Genomic DNA, 23544 nt, shown 5'->3' with positions numbered 1-23544 from the left:
CGTGCTTATGCACGCTAGGCAAGTTCTTCCACTGAGCTGCACCCCAGTCCTCTGCCCTGCACTTTTGCAGGGAGGGGTCGAGCAGCAGGGCCAGGGACCGGTTCCCTACGCCTTATCCACAGGGGTGGGGGCGCAGGAACCCCCACGCCACCCTGCTCCCCACCCCGCCAAGCACGCCCGCGCAGACTCGGCCTCCGCTGGGACTCGGGGCAGCGCGCCTCCCAGAGGTCTGTCTGCGGGCGGGCGGTGGCGGGTCCTCCCGGCCTCCAGGTGGCGCTGCGGCCCCGCGCGGCGAGGGAGGCGCGCCGTCCGCCCGTCCGCTCGTCCGCCCACGAGCTCGCCGCCATGGCGTCCGCGCTGCCCCGATTGCTCCGCGCGGGTGAGTGGCCGCGCCCGGCGGGGACCGGGCTTGGGGCTTGAGGGCGCCGCGTCAGCAGGCTCTCTCTCCGCAGGTGCGCGGCCCGGCAGGCGCTGGCCCGGATGGCTGCAGACGGCCGGCCCCGGCAGGACGCTCGCGGGCATCCCGGCCCCCGCGGCCAGCGAGCCCGAGGACAGCGGTAACGAGCCCCGGAGGGCGGCGGGAGGCGCGGAGGCGTGGCGCCCTGCGGCTCGCGCTGGCTCCAGCCGCTCCTGCAGCCGCGCGCGACCACCGCTGGCCGGACGGAGGGAGCGGCCTGAGGCTCGGAGCCTGCGCTGGTCACGTGGCCCGGGGACCCCTGGGCACCAGGCCGTCCGCCTTGCTGGGCTCATGCAGGGGAATTTCTGGCGACGGACCTGAGTCTGTCTGCCAGGTCTGGTGGCTGGGAGGGCCACAGGGACCCCAGACACGGGATGGTAGTGACCCGGCTTACCCACAAGCTGGGTCTCCTTCAGAACCTGGGTCCAGCTCTGTTTGCTGTGAAGGCCACTATGGCTTCCTGGGGTCTCTCCTGGGGCTTGGTGCATCTTGGCTGCTGGGCTTCTCCCAGAACCCCCCAGCCCTGTGGCCTCCACTCAGGGAACCCTGGTTGCTGAGTTCAATCCTCAGTGGGAAACCACAGCTTCCTGCCCTCCCTGCCCTAGAGACCCACCGCAAGATCCTGGAGGAGCCCCTCAGACACTCTGACTTCTTCAACGTCAAGGAGCTGTTTTCAGTGAAAAGCCTCTTCGATGCCCGCGTGCACCTGGGACACAAAGCTGGCTGTCGGCACAGGTAGCTGAAGCGCCTGGCCAGGGTGTCGGTGGTTCCCAGGAGGGCCCAGGGCCATCCTGACCTGGACTGGGGCCTGGCTGCTACTGGTGGGATTCCCCAAGCCCCCTGAGGGCACTTAAACTTTCCTGTGTGTCTTGGAGGGAGCCTGCAACCTTGGGTCAGTCCTGCTGGCTGGTGAAGGCTCTCAGGTTCCAAGGTAGGCCAGGGAGGTTAAGGGCCTCCAGCCAGTGTTGGATGGAGCAGGGCCTCCAAGGCTGTGGAGATGAGCAGGAACTGGTCAGATGTTTGACTATAGAACATCCAAACCTTCACTTGGGTCCATCCTACCCAGCTCCGTGTGGAAAGAGGCGGAGGGTGGGATTGGTAGTAACATGCCGAGGCTCCTGAGGGGCCTCTGCAGCCCTGAGCCCCGACCTGTCAATCATTGGACAGAGTTCCACAAGGGAAGTAGATGCGGTTTGTGCCTCCCAGCCCAGGTGCCCAGGCAGGAGCGCAGGGTTGACCTTTGACCATTGATGGGGTCTGTGGCAGGTTTATGGAGCCCTACATCTTCGGGAGCCGCCTGGACCAGGACATCATCGACCTGGAACAGACAGCTTCGCACCTCCAGCTAGCCTTGAATTTTACTGCCCACGTGGCCTACCGAAAGGGCATCATTCTGTTCGTGAGCCGCAACCGGCAGTTCACACACCTGATCGAGAACACAGCCCGGGACTGCGGCGAGTATGCCCACACCCGCTACTTCAAGGGTGGCCTGCTGACCAATGCCCCGCTCCTCTTCGGCCCCACGGTCCGCCTGCCTGACCTCATCATCTTCCTGCACACACTCAACAACGTCTTCGAGCCCCACGTGGCTGTAAGGGACGCAGCCAAGATGAACATCCCCACAGTCGGTGTTGTCGACACCAACTGCAACCCCTGCCTTATCACCTACCCCGTGCCTGGCAACGACGACTCCCCACCGTCTGTCCAGCTCTTCTGCAGGCTCTTCCGCACCGTCATTACCCGGGCCAAGGAGAAACGGCGGCAGGTAGAGGCCCTGCATCGATTGCAGAGCCCCAAGCGGGCAGAGGGCCACGGGGCAGCTGACTCTCCTCCCAGAGTGGATGTGAGCCATTCCCTGTGACAGGCCACGATCCTCGTCCCAAGTTACCATGAGACCTGGTCTGAGCTGGAAGTCCCTTGCATTCTCCGTCCTAGGCTCTTGTTAGTAACAGCACTCAATAGCCCCAACCATCCCCGGGCTGAGACTTGGCTGCATCTTCGTGGGGCAGACATGCAGGGCAAACCGCATGTCCCCAGTGGCCTGGTTAGGACCTGAAGCTGATACCTTGACTGCTGGAAAACCAGGTTCTCCCTGGCCCCTGAGAAGTCCTGGCTTCCACCTTGACACGGGGTGTCAGGAAGGTTCAGATACCAGTTCAGTTCTCAATCAGAATCCCCCTGGTGGGCTGCTTTCCCTGGCAGCCTGGCTTCAGGGGCCATTTTGCACTGTGATGTGGCACAAGTCCCTGGGAAGTTCTGCCTGGGACAGGCTGAGCATAGCAGCTGGCAGCAAAAATAAAGTTATGTTTGAGCAGAACGTGACTCGGAGCGCAGGTCTCTACTGGACCCGGGCCTATGAGGACAGGCAGGAGCTTGTGCTGGGAGCTGCTGTGTTTCCAGGTCTGGGGATACCAGGAACAGGGTGGACAGGGTGGCCCCAGCAGAAGGGGACACTCAGTGGACAGCTGACACCACTGAGCCCAGCCACTTGAGGTGGGTGTTGAGGACAGCAGCTGTGATGGTGGGGCTGCTCAGGAAGAGCCCAGGCGCTGCCCTCAGGTGATGGGAGCCAATGGGGCTCCAGAGGGCCTGGGTGAGGGAGGGGCTGAGGGGACAGTGACTCCCCCAGCCCTCTCCCTGAGCCTGAAATGCCCCATTAGATGTGGCCTCTTCCGGACCCAGGCAGAACCAAGACCAACCAGCTGGCATTGTGGGGAAGGAGCTGGAGCCCCCAGACCCAGGACCTGGCAGAGTTCTTAGGTGTGGAGGGAGTGTTCAGGGGTCACATAACCTTGGGGATCTGCCACATGCCAACCTGGGAGATGACCAGAGGCAGATGGGGTCAGGCTGAGAAGGCTTCGGGGCAGGGCCCTGGGCCTGGCTTGGCATTCCCAGTGATCCCCACCTGGGCACGTTCCTTCTGCAGATGCTTGACAGTATCAGGAAGAACTATCTGTGAGTGGGCCTGGGCTGACAGCAGGGGCAGAGCAGGGAGACCCTGAGCCCGGGGCTGCACTAGTTGTCACTGGCTGTGTGACTGTACTCCCCACCACCGCCACAGCTACACACAGTTGATGTCAGTCTCTGGGCACCTGGATCCAGGCTAGCTCCCAGGAGGCTGGGGCTGTGGCCTCCACTGAGGCTGGGTGGGTAGGATCTGCCTCGCAGCTCTTTCTGTGTCCTTATCAGGCTCCCTGTGGCAGGTTGCAGTGCTCTTCTGTCTGTGACAATGGGATCTTGCCCCTGGGGCCTGTGCACCGGGCAGCTGGTGGCATCTCAGCCTGATTTCCTGGAGCAGGAGAGGGAGCCTAAGAAATGACTCTTGCTGCCCCCAAAATAGAACCACTTGCCACCATCCCTCCTCAGGTGGCCCCTCCTGCTGCCAGGTCCCAGGAGATTTCAGCGTAATCTGAGGAGCGAGGAAGGCCCAGGACAACAGCACCTTGCATGACAGCTCAGCCTGTGCTGGGATCCTGGGGCTCCACTCCCTCACCCGTTCCTCAGGGGCCTGCCCCTCCGCCCGTCCCCATCCATCCTCGCGGTCATCCACCCACTCACACGTTCAGCAGATATTCAATGGCCCCTGCCTGTGCCCTCACTGTGGCTCCCAGTCATCCTCACCCTCCGGGAGTGCCCCATGGGGCTCAGGTCCACTTTGCAACACGGACGGGTGTGTCCTGGGGTTAGCAGAGATGGCAGCACCAAGAATTCCTCTTGCTCCAGAGTAACACCGCAGATGGGCAACATTGTTTCAACTCAGTGCTAGGAGAATCCCCTAGTTAAGTTTTTCTTTTTACAATTTTTTTTAATATTTATCTTTTAGTTGTAGTCGGACACAATACCTTTATTTTTTTATATTTATGTGGTGCTGAGGCTCGAACCCAGGGCCTCGCACCACTGAGCCACAACCCCAGCCCAAACTTTGACAAATGGATCAAAACATTCATACGGGTGGAAACAGTGGGCAGCAGCAGTGCTGTCCAGGATGTGGACACTGAGAGCCTCACATTTGCTGGAGGGAGTGGAAGTAGAGTGAAAACCACTCTGGCAGTTCTCTAAGCATGTCACCATAGAGCCACTACATGATCCAGCAAGTCCACGCCTAGGCAGTCTCCAAGATGGCGGCAAGCGTGTGTCCACATGACACTGGACACCAGTGTTCACAGCAGTGTATTCACATTGGCCCCAAAGTGGCAATAACCTAGGTGTCTGTCAACTGAGACGAGATGACAATGGATGTGGCGGAACCTCAGACGAGCCTGGAGACCCCGCAGGCGTGGAAGGAAGCCAGTCAGCAAGCCACACACTGCACGATCCCGTGCACGTGAAATGTGCAGAACAGGAATTCTGTAGGGGTGGCAAGTAGATCCGTGGTTCCAGCTGGGGTGGGACTGGGAACCGAGTGCTGATGGGCTCAGGGATGGGGGTAGTGTTCTGAAGCTGGACTGGGCGGATGGTGCACAGCCCTGCAAAGGGACTCGGGCCACAGACGGATCCGCTGGAGGTGGACGGGCGTGACGGGGGCCATCGTATGGGAGCAGAACTGCTCAGAGGAGGTGACCAGAGGGCCCCAGGAGTGAGTCTGCTCCTGAGAGAGGCAGAGGAAGAAGAGAGAACTTGAAAATAGCCCAGAACGAAGGCAGCCTGGTCTGAAGAATGGCCGCTGCTGGGCTGAGCCGAGTTCAAGCCCAAGTGCTGCACTGGGGTCACAGCTGAGCTTCCAGTTCTGGGGCACTTTCTCCTCAGGTGTCGTCTGCCCTTCCCCAGGCAAAACACAAGGAGAGCAAGGAGCCGGTCCCTGGGGCCTGCAGGAGGGAGGGTGGTGGCCTTGAGCTGCCCCCGGAAGTCCCTGGGTGGCCTGGCCCCTGTCTGGCAGCCAGTGCTGGGGGCTCTGAGCCAGCAGCTGCTCACCTGCCCACAGAGGGCCCAGCCCGCGGGACAGACAGGCACGTGGCCCTGCAGGGTACAGAGAGCCGGGAGCTGCCTGAGCCCCACTTCCCTGAGAAGGGCCCAGCTGGCCAGAGCCAGCGTGACGCAGATCCCGAGGCCGGGCCTTCACGGGTCCAGAGCGCCACACAATTGTTTGGGGGCGAGGACTCACGCGGGCGAGATAAGCGCGCTCTGTCCGTGGTGTTTGAAAGGTCAGTTGCTACAGTTTTCAGGACACATCCTGTTGCCCTTCCAGGTCCCTGTTCCTCCTGGCTGGAAATCAGCAGTGGCGCTGCCTCGGAGGCTGGCGGGGGGGCCCTCCGAGCCCCACATCTCCCCTGGCTTCTCCCTGCCCAGAGACACCCGCATGGCTCCGTCCCTTGTCCACAGACGGCGCCCCAGCACCACAGGGGCTCTGTGCTCTCCCCGCGCTGCAGTCAAGCTGGCCGTGCAGCGGTCCGGGCTGGAGTGCAGGGTCGGGCAGGCTGTGAGGTCACGCAGGACCTGGGCGCTTCCTGTCTCTGCTCGGGGTCCTCCGAGGGGCTCTTCCCCAGAGAGCCGCTGCTGTGGTTCTCAGAGGTGCTGTGCCTGGCTCTTCTCTGCCTGCCCACTCTGAGCCCACCAGACGCCGACCCCTCCCCTCGGGGGACCAGCCCTCTGGACCGGGGGTGTGCAGGAGCCCGTGGGGATGCCTCGTGGCCTGGAGGTGAGGCTGGCAAAGCTTCCCCAGAGGCCACTTCCACATGCAGCAACCTGGCGGCCGGCTCGGGAGGACACTGGGCCAGGAGCCTGCAGGCACGTTCCTGCCTGTGTGACGGCCACACAGGTCAGCTCTCACTCAAAGCATCGCTGTTCGGATAGGCCAGGGCCTTGGAGGGAACGGAGAAGAGAGAGCCTGAGTGCAAACACAGCCGTGCCCCGGACGCAGCCCCTCTGCACACAAGGGCGTCCGGCCTCCAGGTGCACCCGGGCTCTCGTGGCCAAGGCAGGTCCGCTCCCCTCAGCCTCCTGTGACTCCTGGGTACATCCGTCCAGCCAGCTTTGCCAGCCCAGGCCTGGGTGGACGAGGAGCCCGGTGGTGGGGACGCCAGACCTGAGCTGTCCACATGGCTGTCGCTCCACAGGGAGGCAGCAGGACCAGTGATAGGGACATGCCAGACAGATGTGACAGGCCAGACCCAAGAGGCCCCTCTAGGCTGGATGGTGACACCGTATCACTCCTTCCCTTGTCCAAGGCACAGCTGCCCCCAGCACCACGTGGGGCTCTGTGCTCGCCCCACGCTGTGCGTCAAGCTGGCTCCCCCCTTCCTGGCCTGGGAGGCGACTGTGCTGGGCTCTGGAGGGCCCCAGAGGAGGGGAGCATAATGGAGAGACCAGCTGGGCCCGGCAGGCCTAACTGCACCAACCCAGGCCGCTCCTGGAGCCCTCTGCGGTCACTCGGGAAACAGGACGCTCAGTGGGGACAGGACACCGACTGGACGGTGAAGCTGGAACCTCGGTGGACCTTGGAAAACGAGCCCCGGGTTGGCAGAGGGCTGTGCTCACGCCCAGCTCCACTTGGCCCCTTGCCTGGCTCGCCTGGGAGGTGGCGGGATGGACACGGGCAAGAGCCCTGGATGTCCACCCTGAAGCTCCTGTGGCCTCTCCTTCCTGCCCACCTGCTTACCTCCATGGGTGCTGCACTCTGTGGTCCCCCTTCTACCCCCCCGTGTCCCCACAGCCCTGCCCACACCGTGGAAAGAGACACGATGGCCAGTTCTGCAGAACCACCCATCACCTAGGACTGCCGGCTGCGTGCTCGTGCGTGGGCGGGAGGCAGGAAGATTTGGGGGTCAGAAGGTTCTGCAGAGCGTGGGTTCCAGGGGCGTCCTCATGTTTGCCCCCTAGGGAGCTCACGGATGAGGACCTCTGGGCGCCTGGTCCCCTCAGCACTGGTCAGGTGTGGCGGCTGTTCCTGGACTCTCTCCTGGACACTGACCCGAGGGTTCAGCTCTAGGACAAACCAAACCCCACTGTCGATGGCAGAAGCTGGCCAGGGAGCACCGGCCTTCTCTGGCTCCACTCCTCGGGCCTCCGCAGCTGTTCCGTGATCCCCGAGTGTGCGTCACATCACCCTGTAGGACCGACTTGGTGCTGTCCTTGCCACTGTGACCTGGGTCTGTGGCTGTGCCTGCGTGTGTCTGACCCACGGCTGTTCTGACGTGGAGCGGGTCCTGGTGCACACAGTGCTCAGGGATCTCAGCTTCTGTGAACACACTGACTTCCTGTCCACACTGCAGGTCCCGCTTGGTTTGCTCCTCTTCAGGGTTGAGGGCTGAACCCAGGGGCTCTACCACTGGGCTACATCACCAGCCCTTCTCCTTTCTTTCTTTGGAGACAGGGTCTGGCTAAGTTGCCTCGGCTGGTCTTGAAGGTGACAGCCTCCTGCCTCAGCCTCCCCAGGAGCTGAGATTACAGGGGTGGCCACTGTGCCTGGCCAAGGTCCCTCCTTTTGCAAGATGAATCTGAGGTGAAGTGACCTGTCGTGGATGCGGGAAGGTCACCAAGACCAGAGCCCAGGGCTCACTGAGTCCCCCCTGTGTCAGCCAGGGAATGCCATGAGGGGAGGGCCCCAGGGTTCTGCTGCCACCGCACACACCCTCGGGGCTCTGTACACGGGGGCTGCACCCTCCATCCGGCTCATTTCCTGCCAGGTGAAATGTGCGAGTGGCTCCCCTGGACAGCGGCCCTGTCCTGATGATGCCCTGGGGAACGGACACACTGTTACTCAGCAACTTCCAACAATAGTGACATTTCATCTGCTCCACTGCAGAGCAGCCACGCTCAGTGGCCAGGAAAGGACTGGTGGGTGCTCTGTGCCAAGTTCCCCGGGGGCCTGCCCCGAGCAGTATAAAGGGCGGGGAGTGAGGAAGCAGCACAGCCACTCCAGCCCAGAGAGCCCGCGCCCAGCAGCCGCGAGCACAGACCCCGGCATGAAGACCCTGCTCCTGACCCTGGGCCTCAGCCTCCTCGCTGCCCTGCGGGCCCAGACGCTCCCAGTCGGGGATGAGGAGACCCAGGATGTGAGGCTCAGATGGGCGGAGGGCTGCGGGGGCAGGGAGGGCCAAGATGGCTGGGTGCAGACCCCATCCCTCCCGCATGAAGGAGACCCTCGTATCGACACCAGGCCTTGAACCCCTGCCCCAAGGAGACATCACACGGCGCAGGGGGGTCTGGGCCAGATGGGGCTGCAGAGGGCTGGTGGAAGCAGGGGACACATCTGCCCTGGGAGCCAGCGCCTGGGTCCTGGCCAAGCTGTGGGAGCTGGGATCCGGCTCTCGGGGGCCTGGTGGGAGTGGGGGTGAGCTCGGGTGGGGTAGGGGCAGAGGATGCTCCAGGTCCCCGGTCCTTGGAGCATAGAGTCCAGGGTAGCTGAGGAGGGGAGGCCCTGGAGGTGGGCCTGAGCCCTGATGGTCAGGTGCCTTCTGCAGGCGTCAGGCACGTGGTACCTGAAGGCCACAGCAGCAGACAAGGAGATTCCCTGGAAGAAGCTGGAGTCTGTGTCTGTGACCCCCATGACCATCAAGACCCTGGCAGGGGGCCACCTGGAAGTCACCTTCACCGTCCTGTGAGTATCTGCGGGCCGCATGGTCCTCCCTTTCCACGGAGGACAGCAGGGCTGGGTGGGGTGCACACCATGCCGGGGGCCTACTCGGCCCTCAGCACCCAGCACTTGGAGCCTTATGGCGACTCTGCCAGGGGGTTCCTCCCAGGCAGCCTGATATCCCCTGGCAGCCAGTGAGGGGGTCGGAGGACACAGAGTTCTGGCCACTGTGGGCCCAAAGGCTCTTCGTTGGACACAGAGGGCCACTGGTGCCTGGACCAGTTCAGGGTGCTCAGCGTCTGTGAACACACCTCACTTCCTGTGTGGAGAGGCCTGCTGCTCCTGGGCCTGTCTGCGGCCCTCCTGCCAGGCCAGGCCCCGTGACTGCCCTGAGCAGGGCGGCCTTGCCCACGGAGCTTCTGTCCTCCAGGATCGGAGGCCAGTGTCGCGAGATCAGCACTGTGCTAGAGAAGACCGCCGAGCCGGGCAGATACACAGCCCGTGAGTGCTGGGGCCCGTTCAGGGCAGCTCCGGCCACCCATGGGCACATGGGGCCAGCCGGCAGCTTCTCAGGGTGGCCTTTGGCCTGAGGCTCTCCTTTCTGGCCCTACTACATACCCAGCCTCCACCCCACAGAGTCAAACTCCCGACCCCAGTGTTGCTGAGGCTGGTGGATGAGGCCTGGGGGTCTCTGCCCAGGGCTCCCTCTTTGGCCACAGCTGACCCCTGGCATTGGTCAGGGCCAGGACTGTACTTGGCTGGGGTTGAGGGTGGATTGTGCTACCCCAGCTCCAACCTCTGCCAGTCTCATGCCCCAGACCTCCCTGTGACTCACCAGCTTGACATGTGCCATCTCTTGGGTGCGTTGGGTTCCTGGGAAGTGGCCCCAAGGCCTGGGGCCAGGCTAGGTGGGGACCCAGGTCAGGGAGCCTGGGAGGGGAGAGGGGGAGTTACTGAGGGGTGTTGTGGGCTGGAGTCAGCCATCCTGGTCTTCAGTGGAGGATCAGGGCCACTCCCCAACTCCTCCACTGTCCCTCTGCAGATGGGGGCAAGCATGTGGTGCAGGTCCTTAAGTCCCAGGACGAGGACCACTACATCCTCTACTGTGAGGGGGACATGCACGGGCAGCAGATCCGAATGGCAAAGCTTGTGGGTGAGTCACAGTGTCTGGTGGCTCCAGCCTTGGTCCCTCTCCTTTCTCCCTGTGCCCCCTGCCCCTCCCCTAGGAGGAGCCACCAGGATCCAAGGACCTGGCAACCTTGTCCAGATGATGGGTTTCCTAGAGGAAGCCCGAGTCCCACCTCAGAGCTCAGGACTGGGGATGGCCCGTCCCTGCATGGGAACGCAGGAAGGAGGAGGTGCTGTGGGCGCAGGGCCACCAGTGTCATGAATGTCACAGGATGAGTCGAGGACTCATTGGGGAAACCTGTCAGGGCCATCCGTGGGTACCTGTGGGGAGTCCAGCAGGGGTCAGGGAAGGACGTGGATGGGGAGCCTGCGTGGGAAGTCCAACTCGGAGCAGACACTGGGTGTCAGTCCAATCTGACTTGAAGACAAGGCCTGGCGTCCCCCAGCTCCCCCACAGCCAGGTGCATGGGAACACAGAGCAGTGGACAGCAGGGCTGTGCCTGAGCCTGGGGGCGCTCCTCCAGGGCAGAGTTGGTCCTGCCACTCCCTGTCCTGCCCCGGGAGAGGCTGGGTGGCTTTAGGGAGAGCGGCTCTGGGCCTTCTGGGTCGGCTGCCCTGGGCGCCCTGTGGATGCTCACACCCCCTGGTCCTCCTCTCCTATCTGGGCTCTGCCCCAGCCCCAGGCCTCTGGGTCCAGCCTCCACGTTGAGGTCTCCCTCCCCAGCACTGCGCTGGTCAGTCCTCCAGGCTGGGAAGGAGATGCCAGCAGCTCCCAGCTCTGCCCCCACAGTCCTGTCTCCCTTGGCCTCTCCTACAGGCAGGTACCCTGAAGTCAACGTAGATGCCCTGCAGGAGTTTGAGCAGGTCGCAGCAGCCAGAGGCCTCAACGCAGACAGCATCTTCATCCCCAAGCAAAGGGGTAGGGAGAGGGCTCTGCAGGGCTCTCCCCGCCCCAGGAGCTCCAGCCAAGGACGGTTACAAGAGCGAGCTGCATGGATCCTGGCTTTGTCCTTTGAGGGGTGGTGGGAAGTGCTGGCCGAGGGCGGGGCCCTGGGTCCCGATGGAATCCCAGGCTCTTCTGAATCGTGTTTTTCTTTCTTCCACAGAAGCCTGCTCTCCAGAGAGTGATTAGGGTAAGAGACCAGTTTCAGGGGTTAGGAGGACCTCCCAGTCCTGGGGGTGGAGTGATGGGACTTCAGGGGACGCCACCCCTGCTTCTAGGTGGACAGGAGAGCCACCACCTGGCTGGACAGGTGTGCTCTGCCCCAGGCGTGGCCAGTCCTCGGGTGTTGTCTTCAGGTTTCTCTAGGATGTCATCTGGGCAGTGAGGGAACCCGCCATGGTGACCGCTCCTGGGTGGGGCCACTGGTGGAGACCGTGGCCCTCTCCCCCAACCCCCCAGAGTGCTTGCCAGAAGGTGGGAAGTCCCTCAGCACCTCTCTGGCCCTCAGTGGTGACACCATGTGCCCCATGAGTTGCTTTGAAGGTGTGGCAGCCATGCCTGGGGACTTCAGAATCCCTGGTCCCTCGTGCTGTGTGATGTAGGGAGCTGACAGGTCAGAGACTGCCCGAGGTCCCCTGCCCAGGTGTGGGCGGAGCCAGAGCCACACAGCATCCTGTCCTTCCCTGCCCTCCAATGGCCTGAAGTCACCGTCCCTCCTCCCACACAGAAGAGAAGCTCTGGGCAACCTGCTCTGGCCTCGCGGATGGAGCCCCACTACTGCAGTCCTCCCTTGGCCCACCCCCCGGGCTCACTGACCTCCTCTTGTTCCCAGGGCAGGGACACCATGCTCTGCAGCATCCCCGGGTGGCACCAGCAGGACCTCTGGCCTGGGGGACATGGAGGGTGGCCCACCTGGGCCCAGCTGGCTCCCCCCACTGCCCTTCCCCCTCATCCACCCCACCTTCCTGATTCTCCATAAAGAGCTTCAGCAGTCCCTAGTGACTCTGTCTGTCTGTGGGGCATCTGTGGGTTGGCCTGAGCTCCCTCAAGGATCTGCTGGAGCAGGAGGGAGGGACGGGAGGGACAAACCTCATCCCTCTTCTGTGGTTGGTACACAAGGGCCGGGTGCACAGTGGGTGCTGGGTGTGACCAGGGGTCCTATGAGTGCTTTCTGCAGGTCTGCTGCCCACCAATCCCTGGTTCACACAGGTGGTGACATGGGGACCAGGGATCCTTTACAGAAAGCAAAGCCGCAGACGGGGGGAGCTGCCTCTCAAAGCTCTAGTCTTTCAGCAGAGACGCAGGTTTACAGCCTAAAGGGTTCCCTTAGAATAATCCAGCTGCCTAAACACATGTCTCACGCTTTGCCTGCAAGAGGACAAGAGCAAACTGCAGGTCACACGTGATATGTGACCATGTGCAGGCAACACAGGTCACACGTGATATGTGACCATGGTGGGGGGCGGTGCAGGTCATATGTGACCATCGTGGGGGGCAGTGCAGGTCACTCGTGATATGTGACCATGGTGGGGGACAGTGCAGGTCACACGTGATATGTGACCCTATGCAGGCAGTGCAAGTCACACGTGATATGTGACCATGGTGGAGGGCAGTGCAGGTCACACGTGATATGTGACCATGTGCAGACAACACAGGTCACACGTGATATGTGACCATGGTGGGGGGCAGTGCAGGTCACACGTGATATGTGACCATGTGGGTGGCTTGCAGGTCACATGTGATCTGTTCACCCAGCCTTCTGCCCCTGAGCCTTTTGGATTCTGTACCACCTACAGATTTAGTGCCACTCAGTTCCAGGTGCACCCTTCGCAGTCCGCGCTGCCCTGCTGGAGCTGGGCCCTGTCGGCCCCTTTGCAGCTGGTGAGGTCAGCCTTGTCAGTAGAGGGCGCTTCAGGGTCTGGGACAAGGCCTTGCAGTGGGGTCCAAGATCCTCCTCTTCCTTCTCTGTCCGGCAGGCCTCAGGGCTTGGCCAGCGAGCAGGATGCCCAGTGGGGCTCACCTGGTGCTGGCAGCACCCTCGGGCTGCTCTCCAGAGAATTCCTTGGGTGCCCTGCCCTCCGGCCCCAACCTCGGCGAACCTTTCTGCCACGCCAGGGCCGAGCAGCGCCTCCTCCGGCAGCTGAGCCCTCACTCCCACGCTCTCAGGGATCTCCCTGCCTTCAGTGGCCCCTGTTACCCGTTAGAAGTTCTCCGTGTTGAGCTTCAGCTCTTCAGATCCTGTGCGGCCGAGGTCGCCTGCCTCCCCGCGGTGATCTCCACGCCTTTGCTTTGTTCTGGTGCTGGACACCGGCCCTGCTGGCCCTGGCGGGACTGCCCCTTCCAGCGTCAGCCAGTCCCCAGAGTCAGCCAGGGGCGCGTCTGTGAGCCTTCCTGAGCAGACCCCGGCCCCGGGCCAGCCCCCATCCACCTCCTCGTGCAGCTCCTGGCCCCGGCCACATCACCCGGCCCCGCTCACCATGGCCAGGCCCCGACCACAGGGCCAGCCTGTGCAGAGAGCCCAGAGATTACCCCAACCCACCAGCCCTCGGCCCCCGCCCTGCACACTCCGTGGAAGACAATGACACTCTCACCTGTCGCGACCCACGACTAAACACTCAGGGTCACTCCAGGTGAACTGGCTGCCAGAAATAACCACACAGAGACGGAGAAACACCTTTTTCTTTGGGTCGTGTGACGGCTCCTCCAACCTTAGGAGTCTGTGGAAAGAGAGAGTGACCCCTTTTATTGGGGAGAAGCCATTCAAATGAGGCAAGGGCTCAGGGGTCAGGGGTTGAGTCCAGCTTCCTGATGTCTGCTGTCAGCGGTTGACTGACACCTGGGGAGGCCACGCCCATCTCATGAGCTGTGTGGGGATCAAGGCGGGGCCAGTGAAAAGACAGACTGAGGCCCACCCAAACAGAGGGGCCACGTGGGCTCCGCCCGCCCTGTGCGCTCAGTGCCCACGGTTCACCCCCAGCCCAGAGCGGGCTCCCCACACCTGCACTCTCGCATCGCTCAGGGCTGAGGGGCACTCGGTTCCTGTGTGGCAGCTCCCGACACTCACCTGCTGCTCTTCTGACCGGCCCTGGTGCTGCCCAAGGGGCTGGTGGGGCGTGGGGCCCCCACCCTGCTTCCAGGGAGCTGCACAATAAATGTCCTCGCGACCGTCCTTCTCCCCGTGGCGACCTTTCTCCGCACGATGCTGGAAACAGTCTGAACCTTTGGACCAGCTGCGAGGCTGGCTCCAGGCAGGTGGGCTCTGAAGCTGCCCGTGCTCAGGGCAGCTTGGTAAACGTGGGTTTCACAGCGGACACTGCTGGAAACCAGCCACAGTGCATCGGCCAACTTCTGACAGAGGTGACCCGGTATTTAAAGGGGCCGTGAGGGAGGAGGAGAGGGCTGATCAGTGTGAGCGCCATCAGGGGTTCCCTCAGGGCTCTGTCCTCCTGTAGAGACTGGGAGACAGGGTCCCCTGCTCCTGATGGTCACAGTTCAAAGGAAAGGCTTGGGAGACCCTTCTGAGTTAGAGACCAGTCACAGTTCTAAGCCCTTTGCAGTAAATACTCCAAGAAAGGAGGCCAGGGGTTGGCCAGAGAAAACGGTGACTTCTCTGTGGGCTGAGGCTCTGAGGCAGGACCTGAAGGGGTGGGGTCCCCCAGGCTGTGGCCTCATGCCTCTGTTGGGCAGGCAGGCAGGAGGAGCACGCCCAGGCTCCCAGCGCACAGGAGGGAGGGCAGGGCCGGCCGCCCCCCAGGTCAGAGGGCGGTCTCCCTGTTGAGAGCCACAGCTGAAGGGGCCCCAGCAAACTTCCAGCTGCTGGCTGATGATTGGCTCACAGCGGCCCCAGCAACTTCTAGCTGATTGGCTCCTCTGCGGTGATGCTCATTGGGCTGTTTCCCTGCCCTTTCAAGCCACGGAGCTGCTCATTGGGGGACTTTTTTGGCTCCGCCCACACAACCCAGCCAATCGGCCTCAAGAGCAGGAGGAGTGGGGGAGGTGGAGAGGCTTGTGGGAAGCCGGTGGTGGCAGTTGGGCTCTGAGGGTTTTTCCTGAGGAGCTGTTTTGTTTGGTGTGTGTGGTTCTAAAAATAAAGTTCGTTTCTTTTGACAAGTGGCTCCTGAATTGTGCCCAGCCAGACTGCGGCACTCCCCACTGCCCTCTCCGCCAGCTCAGTCGGCGCACAGTCAGCCGATTGTCCTCTAGCTCCTCAGTGAAAGGCGGTCCCCACTCTTGCCAACCGCGGTGCAAGAGTGACGTTGCCAGTACTTGCAGAGCGCAGGGGCATCTGGCCAATGGAAAGTGGGATGTGGGAGGCGCAAGGCACAAAGTGACCCCCCAGAGCCTCCAGGTGTGAGCTGAGCTTGCTCAGGGACAGTCCCTGTGGGAAGCCAGGCTTTGGGAAAGCAACCACCTCGCGGCCACAAACAGAGACGATGACCCCATAAGAACCAGGGGTGGAGAGACTCTTCTGACTCCCAGGGGATCTCAGAAAGGAAGAGTCCAGCCTGCTCTCCAGTGAAAGCCAAAACACCAGGGAGGCTGTTCCTTGTCCCCCAAATATTGCGGGGTCCTGTAGCCCCAGGGCAGCAGTGGCTGGAACCCAGGTCTCTGATTTAGTAGTGTGGGCTGCAGAATTGCTGGGTGAGCTGTGTTCAAACCTGGCCAAGGCTCTCGTGTCAAAGTCAGGTTGATACAGAGGTGGCACTGACACGTGGACCTGGGACGTTTATGCAAGGTCAGTGACACTCCTCCCAATGCTCCCAAAACTCTGAACATTCAGCTTCTGCTCACTCTCACACAAAACTCCAGTCTTTCCGTTTTTATGGGCTGAAATCAAGGGCTCAGTGGCTGGGGTCTTTAGGGGGCTTCTGTGGGGGAGGAGGTGTGTCTGACTCTTCCAGCTCCAGGAGGCCACCACCCTCCTGGGCTCGAGGCTCCTGCCACTTCCTCCAAGCTGCAGAGCGGCATCTCCACTCCCTTCTGCTCCAGGGCTCCCCCTACTCCTCACCCTCTCTCCTCCTCTGTGAGAGCAGAGCCGGCCAAGCTGCTAAGGAGCTCTTCTGCACAGCGGAGCTGGTTTTACTGGGCTTGGCTAGTTCTCCCCTTTCTGTCCAGGGTCAATCTAGAGTTGATTGGCACCTTGATTTACAGTTGAATTTGACATAATTTCTCTATTATCCGTGTGCAAGTTTCCTTTTCCCCAGGAAAATTCACAGAAGGGGAGAACACTGCAATGCTGACGGTATGTTAACTGGTTAACAAGTTAACTTTGGGTAAGTCTCTCCGGCTACTGAGCAGGCCTAAGACAGGGACTTTCTCTTCAGGGTTTTGAACTCCCCTATGGTCCTCAGCTTTCCTCCTTTAACTGTGAGAAGGCCTGGTTTTCTGTCACAGGAAGGGATTTCTGGTGCAGTGCTGGGTGGGGTTTGAGAGCCCGAGTGGGACTAAGAGCCACAAGGGTGGTCCCTTCCCCATGCCCTATCTCCTACCTAACAGATCCACATCTGCCAAGTCCCTTTTGCCTTAAGAGGGCACACATTCAAGGCTCTTGGGATGAGGACAGGACAGCTCCAGGGCCATTATGCACACTACCTACCCCATGGGGAGATTGACAAGCAGTGGGGCTGTGAGTGAATGAGCAGGGAACCCCAGGGAGAGGGGGGTCCTGGGAAGTCTGGGAGGCCTCTCCGAGGAGGCGGTGAAAACACTGATGTCATTTGCATGCCGTAAGCGTCACCCTTTAAATGAAATCATCCGCTGGTTTTCAGTGTATTCTCCAGGCTGGGAACCATCACCACTATCTGAGTCCCAGCAGTTCAAAATCTAGCAGGCTCCTCACTCCTGTCACCACTTGTACCCCTTCAGCCCCCCAGCGCTGGCAGCCCCTCAGCTGCCTCCGATCTCCAGGGATTTCTGGGTTCAGGAGGTTCCATGCACCTGCAATGGCACGGATGCTCCTTGAGACTGGTTTCTCTCCCCTGGCGCCATGTTGGAAGTTCATCTGTGCTATAGAGGGAGCCACAACTGCTACACCAGGTTCATCTGTGCTGTAGAGGGAGCCACACCTGCTACACCAGGTTCATCTGTGCTGTAGAGGGTGCCACACCTGCTACACCAGGTTCCTCTGTGCTGTAGAGGGAGCCACACCTACTACACCAGGGTCATCTGTGCTGTAGAGGGAGCCACACCTGCTACACCAGGTTCCTCTGTGCTGTAGAGGGAGCCACACCTGCTACACCAGGTTTCTCTGTGCTGTAGAGGGAGCCACACCTGCTACACCAGGTTTCTCTGTGCTGTAGAGGGAGCCACACCTGCTACACCAGGTTCATCTGTGCTGTAGAGGGAGCCACACCTGCTACACCAGGTTCATCTGTGCTGTAGAGGGAGCCACACCCCCTACACCAGGTTCATCTGTGCTGTAGAGGGAGCCACACCTGCTACACCAGGTTCATCTGTGCTGTAGAGAGTGCCACACCTGCTACACCAGGTTCATCTGTGCTGTAGAGAGTGCCACACCTACCACACCAGGTTCATGTGTGGTATAGATGGAACCACACCTGCTACACCAGGTTCATCTGTGCTGTAGAGGGAGCCACGCCTGCCACACCAGGTTCCTCTGTGCTGTAGAGGGTGCCACACCTGCTACACCAGGTTCATCTGTGCTGTAGAGGGAGCCACAACTGCTACACCAGGTTCATCTATGCTGTAGAGGGAGCCACGCCTGCCACACCAGGTTCATCTGTGCTGTAGAGGGAGCCACACCTGCTACACCAGGTTCATCTGTGCTGTAGAGAGTGCCACACCTGCTACACCAGGTTCATCTGTGCTGAGAGGGTGCCACACCTGCTACACCAGGTTCATCTGTGCTGTAGAGGGAGCCACACCTGCTACACCAGGTTCATCTGTGCTGTAGAGGGAGCCACACCCCCTACACCAGGTTCATCTGTGCTGTAGAGGGAGCCACACCTGCTACACCAGGTTCATCTGTGCTGTAGAGAGTGCCACACCTGCTACACCAGGTTCATCTGTGCTGTAGAGAGTGCCACACCTACCACACCAGGTTCATGTGTGGTATAGATGGAACCACACCTGCTACACCAGGTTCATCTGTGCTGTAGAGGGAGCCACACCTCCATAGCTTTTCACAACTGAATACTGTTCTATCATGTGTGTACGGCTGCACGCACTGTGTCCACGGAGCCATCATTTGTGGACATCAAGGCCACTTGTACTTTTGGGTATCACCATGGACATCCATGTTTGAGTGTGTGAACGTAGTGTTTCATCTCCCCGGGTACGGACCCAGGGTGGAAACTGTGGGTCACGTGGTAATTTTTGTGTCACTTTTATTATCTGACTTCTGATTCTGGCATTCTAGTGGGTGAGAATTTGTATCCCTTGTGGCCTTGATCTGCCAACCAGGAAGCTGTCGATGACATCGAGCATCTTTCTGTGTGCCCTTTGGTCATCATCTTTTTAGAGAAATGTGTTCAATTCCATTGCCGTTTTTCCTGGGCTGGGTGTGTTTTCAGTATTCTGGGATAAGGGTGTCTCACATGTCACCTGTGTGGGGCCCTGAACCGACACCTACATGGAAGTACCATCTCGTTCAGCGTCCAGCCCTCGGGCTCCCTCACAGAGTCCTCCCATGCCCAGAGGTTGACTTTGGATGAAGTACGCCTTGTCTCTCTCCTTAGGCTCCCTGCTCTGAGGCTGTCACAGCTAAACATGCCTGCTCAAGGCCAAGGTCACCAGGTCTCCACATCCTCTGGGAGTTTTATAGTGTTAGCTCCCATAAAATTGAGTAAATTTTGCTCGTGGCCTGAGGTCCAACATCACTCTTCCACAGCTGGCTGTCAGAAGTCCCAAAGCCAGGTCTGGGCACCTGCTCTTGCCCCACTGGACTGTCTTGGCCCTGCTCTGCTTTTTGGCTCTGGGTGGCTAGGTGTGGATTTCCCCTTCAGCTCAGAGACGCTCTTAACCCAAGGTCGTCCTCCCTGGGCTGTGGGGCTCCACCCGCTGACATGTGGCCGGGCATTTTCCTGGACCCTCTGTATGTGTCAGGGGCTCCCCCTCCTCATGTGCCCTCCATCTGGGCATTGTCCCACAGATTCTGGTCATCACTGCTGCCCCAATCCCGCCTCGCCTCCCCTCAGCTAGGTGGCCTTGTCCCACAGGTCCCCTCTCTGCGTGGTGTTGGAATTCCCTGAGGCTCTGAGCTGCTGTGACGACTCCCGAGCTCCGAGCTCCCTCACTCGGGGATCTCGGCCTGATACCCTGTGCCCAACGTCTAGTGTGATCCTTTCACAGGTTCTGACGCGGCTTCCCTGTGCATGTGGTGGGCACGTAAGTCCACTCCCCATCACTCCTGGACGCCCAGGTGGACGTCATCGCACTGCCATCCTGCCAGTATCTTTCCAACTGGTCGTGCTGATCCTATAGTCCCCCCATGTACCCCTAAATCTGCTCCCACTGAGCCACTGGAGGGACCCTTAGAAGAGTGAGCCACATCCCGACTCTGCCAAAGCCCTCCAAGGTCCCCCGTTTCAGAGTAGCAGCCAAGTCCTTCCAATGGCCCACGGCCAGCCCTGCAGTCCTGCCTCCCTCTCTCCTGGGATCCGGCCGGTCTAGCCCTGTGTCCACTGCTCCAGCTGCTCCGCCCTCCAGGCTGCTCCTGGCACATGCCAGGCACCCTCTCCCCGGCCTGCACCGCATGTCCCCTCCTGGAACCCTCTCCCGCCTGACTCCTCCATGGCTCACTTCCTCAACTCTGTGTGCAAATGTCACCTGGTGAGGCCAGCTGCACCCTTCCATTTACAATGCAAACACCCTGGTCCCATTGTCCCCATCCGGCTCGTTCCATTTGCTTTTCCCCATAGCACTCACCTCCCTTTAAAATAATAGGTCATTATAGGAGTCGATGCTGGACCAGGGGACAGAGCCACACAGTGGGCGGAGCAGGGAAGTTGTACAAGGAACAAGTAACAATGCAGGTGTCAGGAGAGCTATGAGAACAGCTCGGGGTCAGGAGATGGAGGAGGAAGAAACAGGGGTGTGGGGATCCCTCCCCAAGGCTGGTCAGAGCTGGTGGGAGATGGGGTGTTGCCGCCCAGGGATGGGGGCATGTTTGTGAGGTTGCCTGGGTCAGCGCTGGTCATGGTCAGTGCAGGTAGGAGAGGCAGGATGGCCAGGCGGGCAGGAAGCCTCTCTTCCCTCCCAGGGGCAGGTGGGCTCTGGCTGGGCAGCCTCCAGGCCTGGCTGCAATCCACTTGTGGGGTCCCATGAACCTCATTAGGAAGCCGTCCATGTAGCCCAATGGGGTCAGTGTGAGTGAGTGCCCCAGAGGTCCCCAGAGGTCCCCTGCTTGTGCCACTGCCAGTTGCGCAGCAGGAAGAAGAAATGGGAGAAATAAAAGCATCTGGAAGCACGAATGAAGGCCCATCCTCCCGGCCTCCAGTAACAGGACCTAGCGTGGTGCCGGGTGCACAACAGAGTGTGCCTGGGGCAGGGCCAGGCATGAGTGCTGGCACCAGTTCACTCTTCCGCTTGGTGGGTTTTTGTCCCAAATGCCTAGAGTGTGGGCTGAGAGGTGCCTGCCCTGGCCTGGAGGACTGCTCAGAAGCATGGAAAGGAACCATGGGACGCTGGAGTCAATGTTGCACAGTGTGACAAACGCCTGGGAAACAGCAAAGGGGGGAAGGTTGATTCTGGCTCCCGTCATCATAACCAGGCAGACAGGCGAGGGGGGCTCTGCCCCTGTCGCCCCTCCCTGGGTGTCCGCCGGGTACCCCCGTCTCCTTGTGTCCTTCATGTCTGTTGGTGTCCCCCACGCCCTCACAGGGACACCAGGAAACTGCTTGGGTTGTGGTCATGGCAGGTGGGAGCTGTGGGGTGAGGGGGTCTGCACCCCGTCCAGGCACCTCTGGCCCCTGAGTTTCTCTGGCAGAGAGCTGCAATCCTGAGCAGCACTAGGGAAATGCCACCCTCAAGAGCATCACTCAGGGCACTGGGGCCTCCTGTCCTACGTCATCTGCAGAGTCACTGCTTGAGTGACCCAGGAGCAATGGTGGGTGAAGCGGCCAGGCTCTATGGTCTGTCCAGTAGGCCCCAAGTCCCTCTTGGCCTTCCCCAGGTGCTGGGGACATCAGCCAGTGCACACTCTTCCCTAGACTCACATGTGTCCTGTCACCTGGACCTATGAGCCTCCTGAGTGATGGGTGGCACCTTACCCTTGGAACAGGAAGTCCAAGGTCCTGCCTGTGTCCCCAAGACCCTGTGAGCATGAGCAAGGGACTCCTCAGTCACACCAGCGCAGTCTGTCCACTGGGGGAAGAGCTTCGGTGCGGGAGGTGGAGCAGGACCTGCTCATTCTGCTGCAGCCCCCGGGACCAGCACCCTAAACTGCAGGCCCCTCTGGCTCTTCCGAGTCTCCTTCCCAGGGCAGGGACACCACGCTCCGCGGCATCCCCGGGTGGCACCAGCAGGACCTCTGGCCTGGGGGACATGGAGGGTGGCCCACCTGGGCCCAGCTGGCTCCCCCCACTGCCCTTCCCCCTCGCCCACCCCACCTTCCTGATTCTCCATAAAGAGCTTCAGCTGTCCCTGGTGATTCTGTCTGTGGGGCACTTGGGAGGGCCCCCTGCTGGGAAGGAACGGGTAGGGACATGGATGGGAAGGACAAGTGCCCAGCACGTCCTGGCTCTCATGGACGGTGCTGCTACAAAGGGCCTGAGTGGCCGGCTGAGGAGGTGGGAGTGGCTCTGCCCAGTTCCCCTGGGGGCTTTCCACATCGGCCACCATGAAGCCCAGTCTGGGGGTGACAGGGAGAGGGTTGTGAGTGTGACAGAGCAGAGCTCCTCACCCAGGGGAGGGACCCAGCAGAACCTGAGCGCAGGAGGGGCCACCTGGACTCCAGGGCTGCCACCACCTAGAGGGGGTGGCAGGAGTTGGGGGGGCAATCACCCTTGAGGGCACAGGCTGACGGTCAGGTCCTGGGTCACCACGACAGTGACAGCAGGACACTGGGACCCCTCAACCACCGTGAGAGGGACCACATCCCCCCCCCCTCTGCAGCACTGGCTGGAATCAGGAGCTGCCCCGGGGGAAACAGCTCCAGGCCCTGGTGCCGTGAGGACAGGTCCCCAGTCACTTTGGGGCTTTGCTCTGAGCCGCCGACATGGAACCCACTGGGGCCACAGGCTCTTCTCCTCCATGGATGAACCAGCCCAGTGTGCCTCTGACCGGGGGCTCCCTCTGCAGAAACTTCCTATGTCCCAGACCCGTGGTGGGGCTGGCCAACACCCTGGGCCCTCTCCTGGACACGAGAGGCCCGAATCCAGACTGCGGGGGCCAGGCAGTCTGTGTCACAGCCCTGTGAGGAGCTGGGTGCTGCCAGGGGAGGCCCTGCATGTCACACACCCACCAGTCTGGGAGGGGTGTGGAGGCCAGGCCATCAGGACACTGGCTTTCTTCAGTGACGATGGCTTCTTCCCCTGTTCCCTGCCACGGCCGAGGCCATCACGCTGGGTGCCTGGCAGGTGTGAGCAGGTGGCTGCCTCTCAGCCTGAGGATCCGGCCCTGGGAGCCTGGGCCCAGCACAGCTTGCCCACCTGGCCTGACCTGCCCCTAAGCAGTGGGCCTCTGAGTGCTCTGTCCCCACAGAGCTTCCAGACCTGGGGCTACACTGGCCAGATCCAGGGTCCAGGCCCTTCGTGGGGCAGGGGCCCTGAGAGGGGGCTTGGCATGGACTTCGGATGAGCTGGCCTTGCCCTGGCCCTGGGTGGGGCCTGGGCCCAGTGTTGGGCACCCTGCAGGGGGACTGGACATGGGGCTGACCAGGGGAGGTGGCCATGAGCAAGACGGGCAAGAGCCAGAGGCATTCTTAACAGAACCCCCCAACTGCCACTCACATAGGGCAGGACCCCCAAGGGCCCCATGAGGTCAACTTCTCTCAGGGAAGCAGCTTCCAAAGGGGCTCTGAGCTGCACCCCTCGGACGCCACAGTCCCCCGTCCAGGGCCCAGATGGGGGCCTCGGGTGCCCTGAGTGACTAGGAAGGGAGGTTGGTGCTGGGCTCAGCTCCTCCCTGACTGCAGCTGGTGGGTGGGCCTGCCCTCACTGCTGCCCTCTACAGTCCCCTGCAGACTGACGCCCTCCAGACCTGTCCTGGACCCTGTGGCCTCCCTCCCTGCCCACCTGCGGGCTCAGGGGGACAGTGCTGCCCTTCCTCCCACGTGTGTTTGAAAGGGGTTTGGAGAATCCTCTGTAGCCTCGAGTCACACAGGTGTCCCCAAAGAGGGCTTCAGATCTGATGACCATTCACGAGCCTGGGGCCCAACTCAAAGGATGGAAATGACCGGAGCCCAGGCTGGCCCTGCGGCACTCCCAGACTCTCCCCGCTGTTTCTCTGGGTCAGCCTGGAGGGGTCACCACCCACAGAGGCCTGTTTTGCCTGTCCAGGGACACTGGCCACTTACCTGGCCTGGTCCTGGAACCTCGGTCACCT

The 23544-nt window shown here is 61.2% G+C and overlaps 2 protein-coding genes across 2 annotated transcripts; both read left to right on the top strand.

The window, feature by feature from the left end:
• The first annotated feature begins 313 nt into the window (after positions 1-313).
• On the top strand, positions 314-2774 carry Mrps2 (mitochondrial ribosomal protein S2). The gene is made up of 4 exons (XM_046465613.2): positions 314-379; positions 453-557; positions 1063-1192; positions 1724-2774. The coding sequence occupies exons 1-4, from the start codon at positions 346-348 to the stop codon at positions 2316-2318; spliced, it is 864 nt and encodes a 287-aa protein (XP_046321569.1). The 5' UTR covers positions 314-345; the 3' UTR covers positions 2319-2774.
• A 5067-nt stretch (positions 2775-7841) lies between these two features.
• Lcn1 (lipocalin 1) lies at positions 7842-12034 on the top strand. The gene is made up of 7 exons (XM_046465340.2): positions 7842-8448; positions 8857-8993; positions 9400-9470; positions 10012-10122; positions 10915-11016; positions 11204-11230; positions 11873-12034. The coding sequence occupies exons 1-6, from the start codon at positions 7915-7917 to the stop codon at positions 11227-11229; spliced, it is 981 nt and encodes a 326-aa protein (XP_046321296.1). The 5' UTR covers positions 7842-7914; the 3' UTR covers position 11230; positions 11873-12034.
• The last annotated feature ends 11510 nt before the right edge of the window (positions 12035-23544 follow it).

This window comes from Marmota monax, unplaced genomic scaffold, assembly GCF_021218885.2.
Source record: "Marmota monax isolate L192 unplaced genomic scaffold, Marmota_monax_Labrador192_F-V1.1 WCK01_AAM20220418_F8-fsc00167, whole genome shotgun sequence".
In the NCBI taxonomy this organism is placed as follows: Eukaryota; Metazoa; Chordata; class Mammalia; order Rodentia; family Sciuridae; genus Marmota; species Marmota monax.
Note: the sequence above shows the minus strand (reverse complement) of the source record. Positions and strands in the feature narration are given on the sequence as shown.

Excerpts from the sequence above, each read along its gene's own strand:
- Mrps2 (XM_046465613.2), top strand. The coding sequence starts at position 346 with ATGGCGTCCGCGCTGCCCCGATTGCTCCGCGCGG. Across the intron at positions 380-452 it reads GCCCCGATTGCTCCGCGCGG|GTGCGCGGCCCGGCAGGCGC; the intron begins GTGAGTGGCCGC and ends CTCTCTCCGCAG. Across the intron at positions 558-1,062 it reads CAGCGAGCCCGAGGACAGCG|AGACCCACCGCAAGATCCTG; the intron begins GTAACGAGCCCC and ends TCCCTGCCCTAG.
- Lcn1 (XM_046465340.2), top strand. The coding sequence starts at position 7,915 with ATGCGGGAAGGTCACCAAGACCAGAGCCCAGGGCTCACTGAGTCCCCC. Across the intron at positions 8,449-8,856 it reads GGGATGAGGAGACCCAGGAT|GCGTCAGGCACGTGGTACCT; the intron begins GTGAGGCTCAGA and ends TGCCTTCTGCAG. Across the intron at positions 10,123-10,914 it reads CCGAATGGCAAAGCTTGTGG|GCAGGTACCCTGAAGTCAAC; the intron begins GTGAGTCACAGT and ends CCTCTCCTACAG.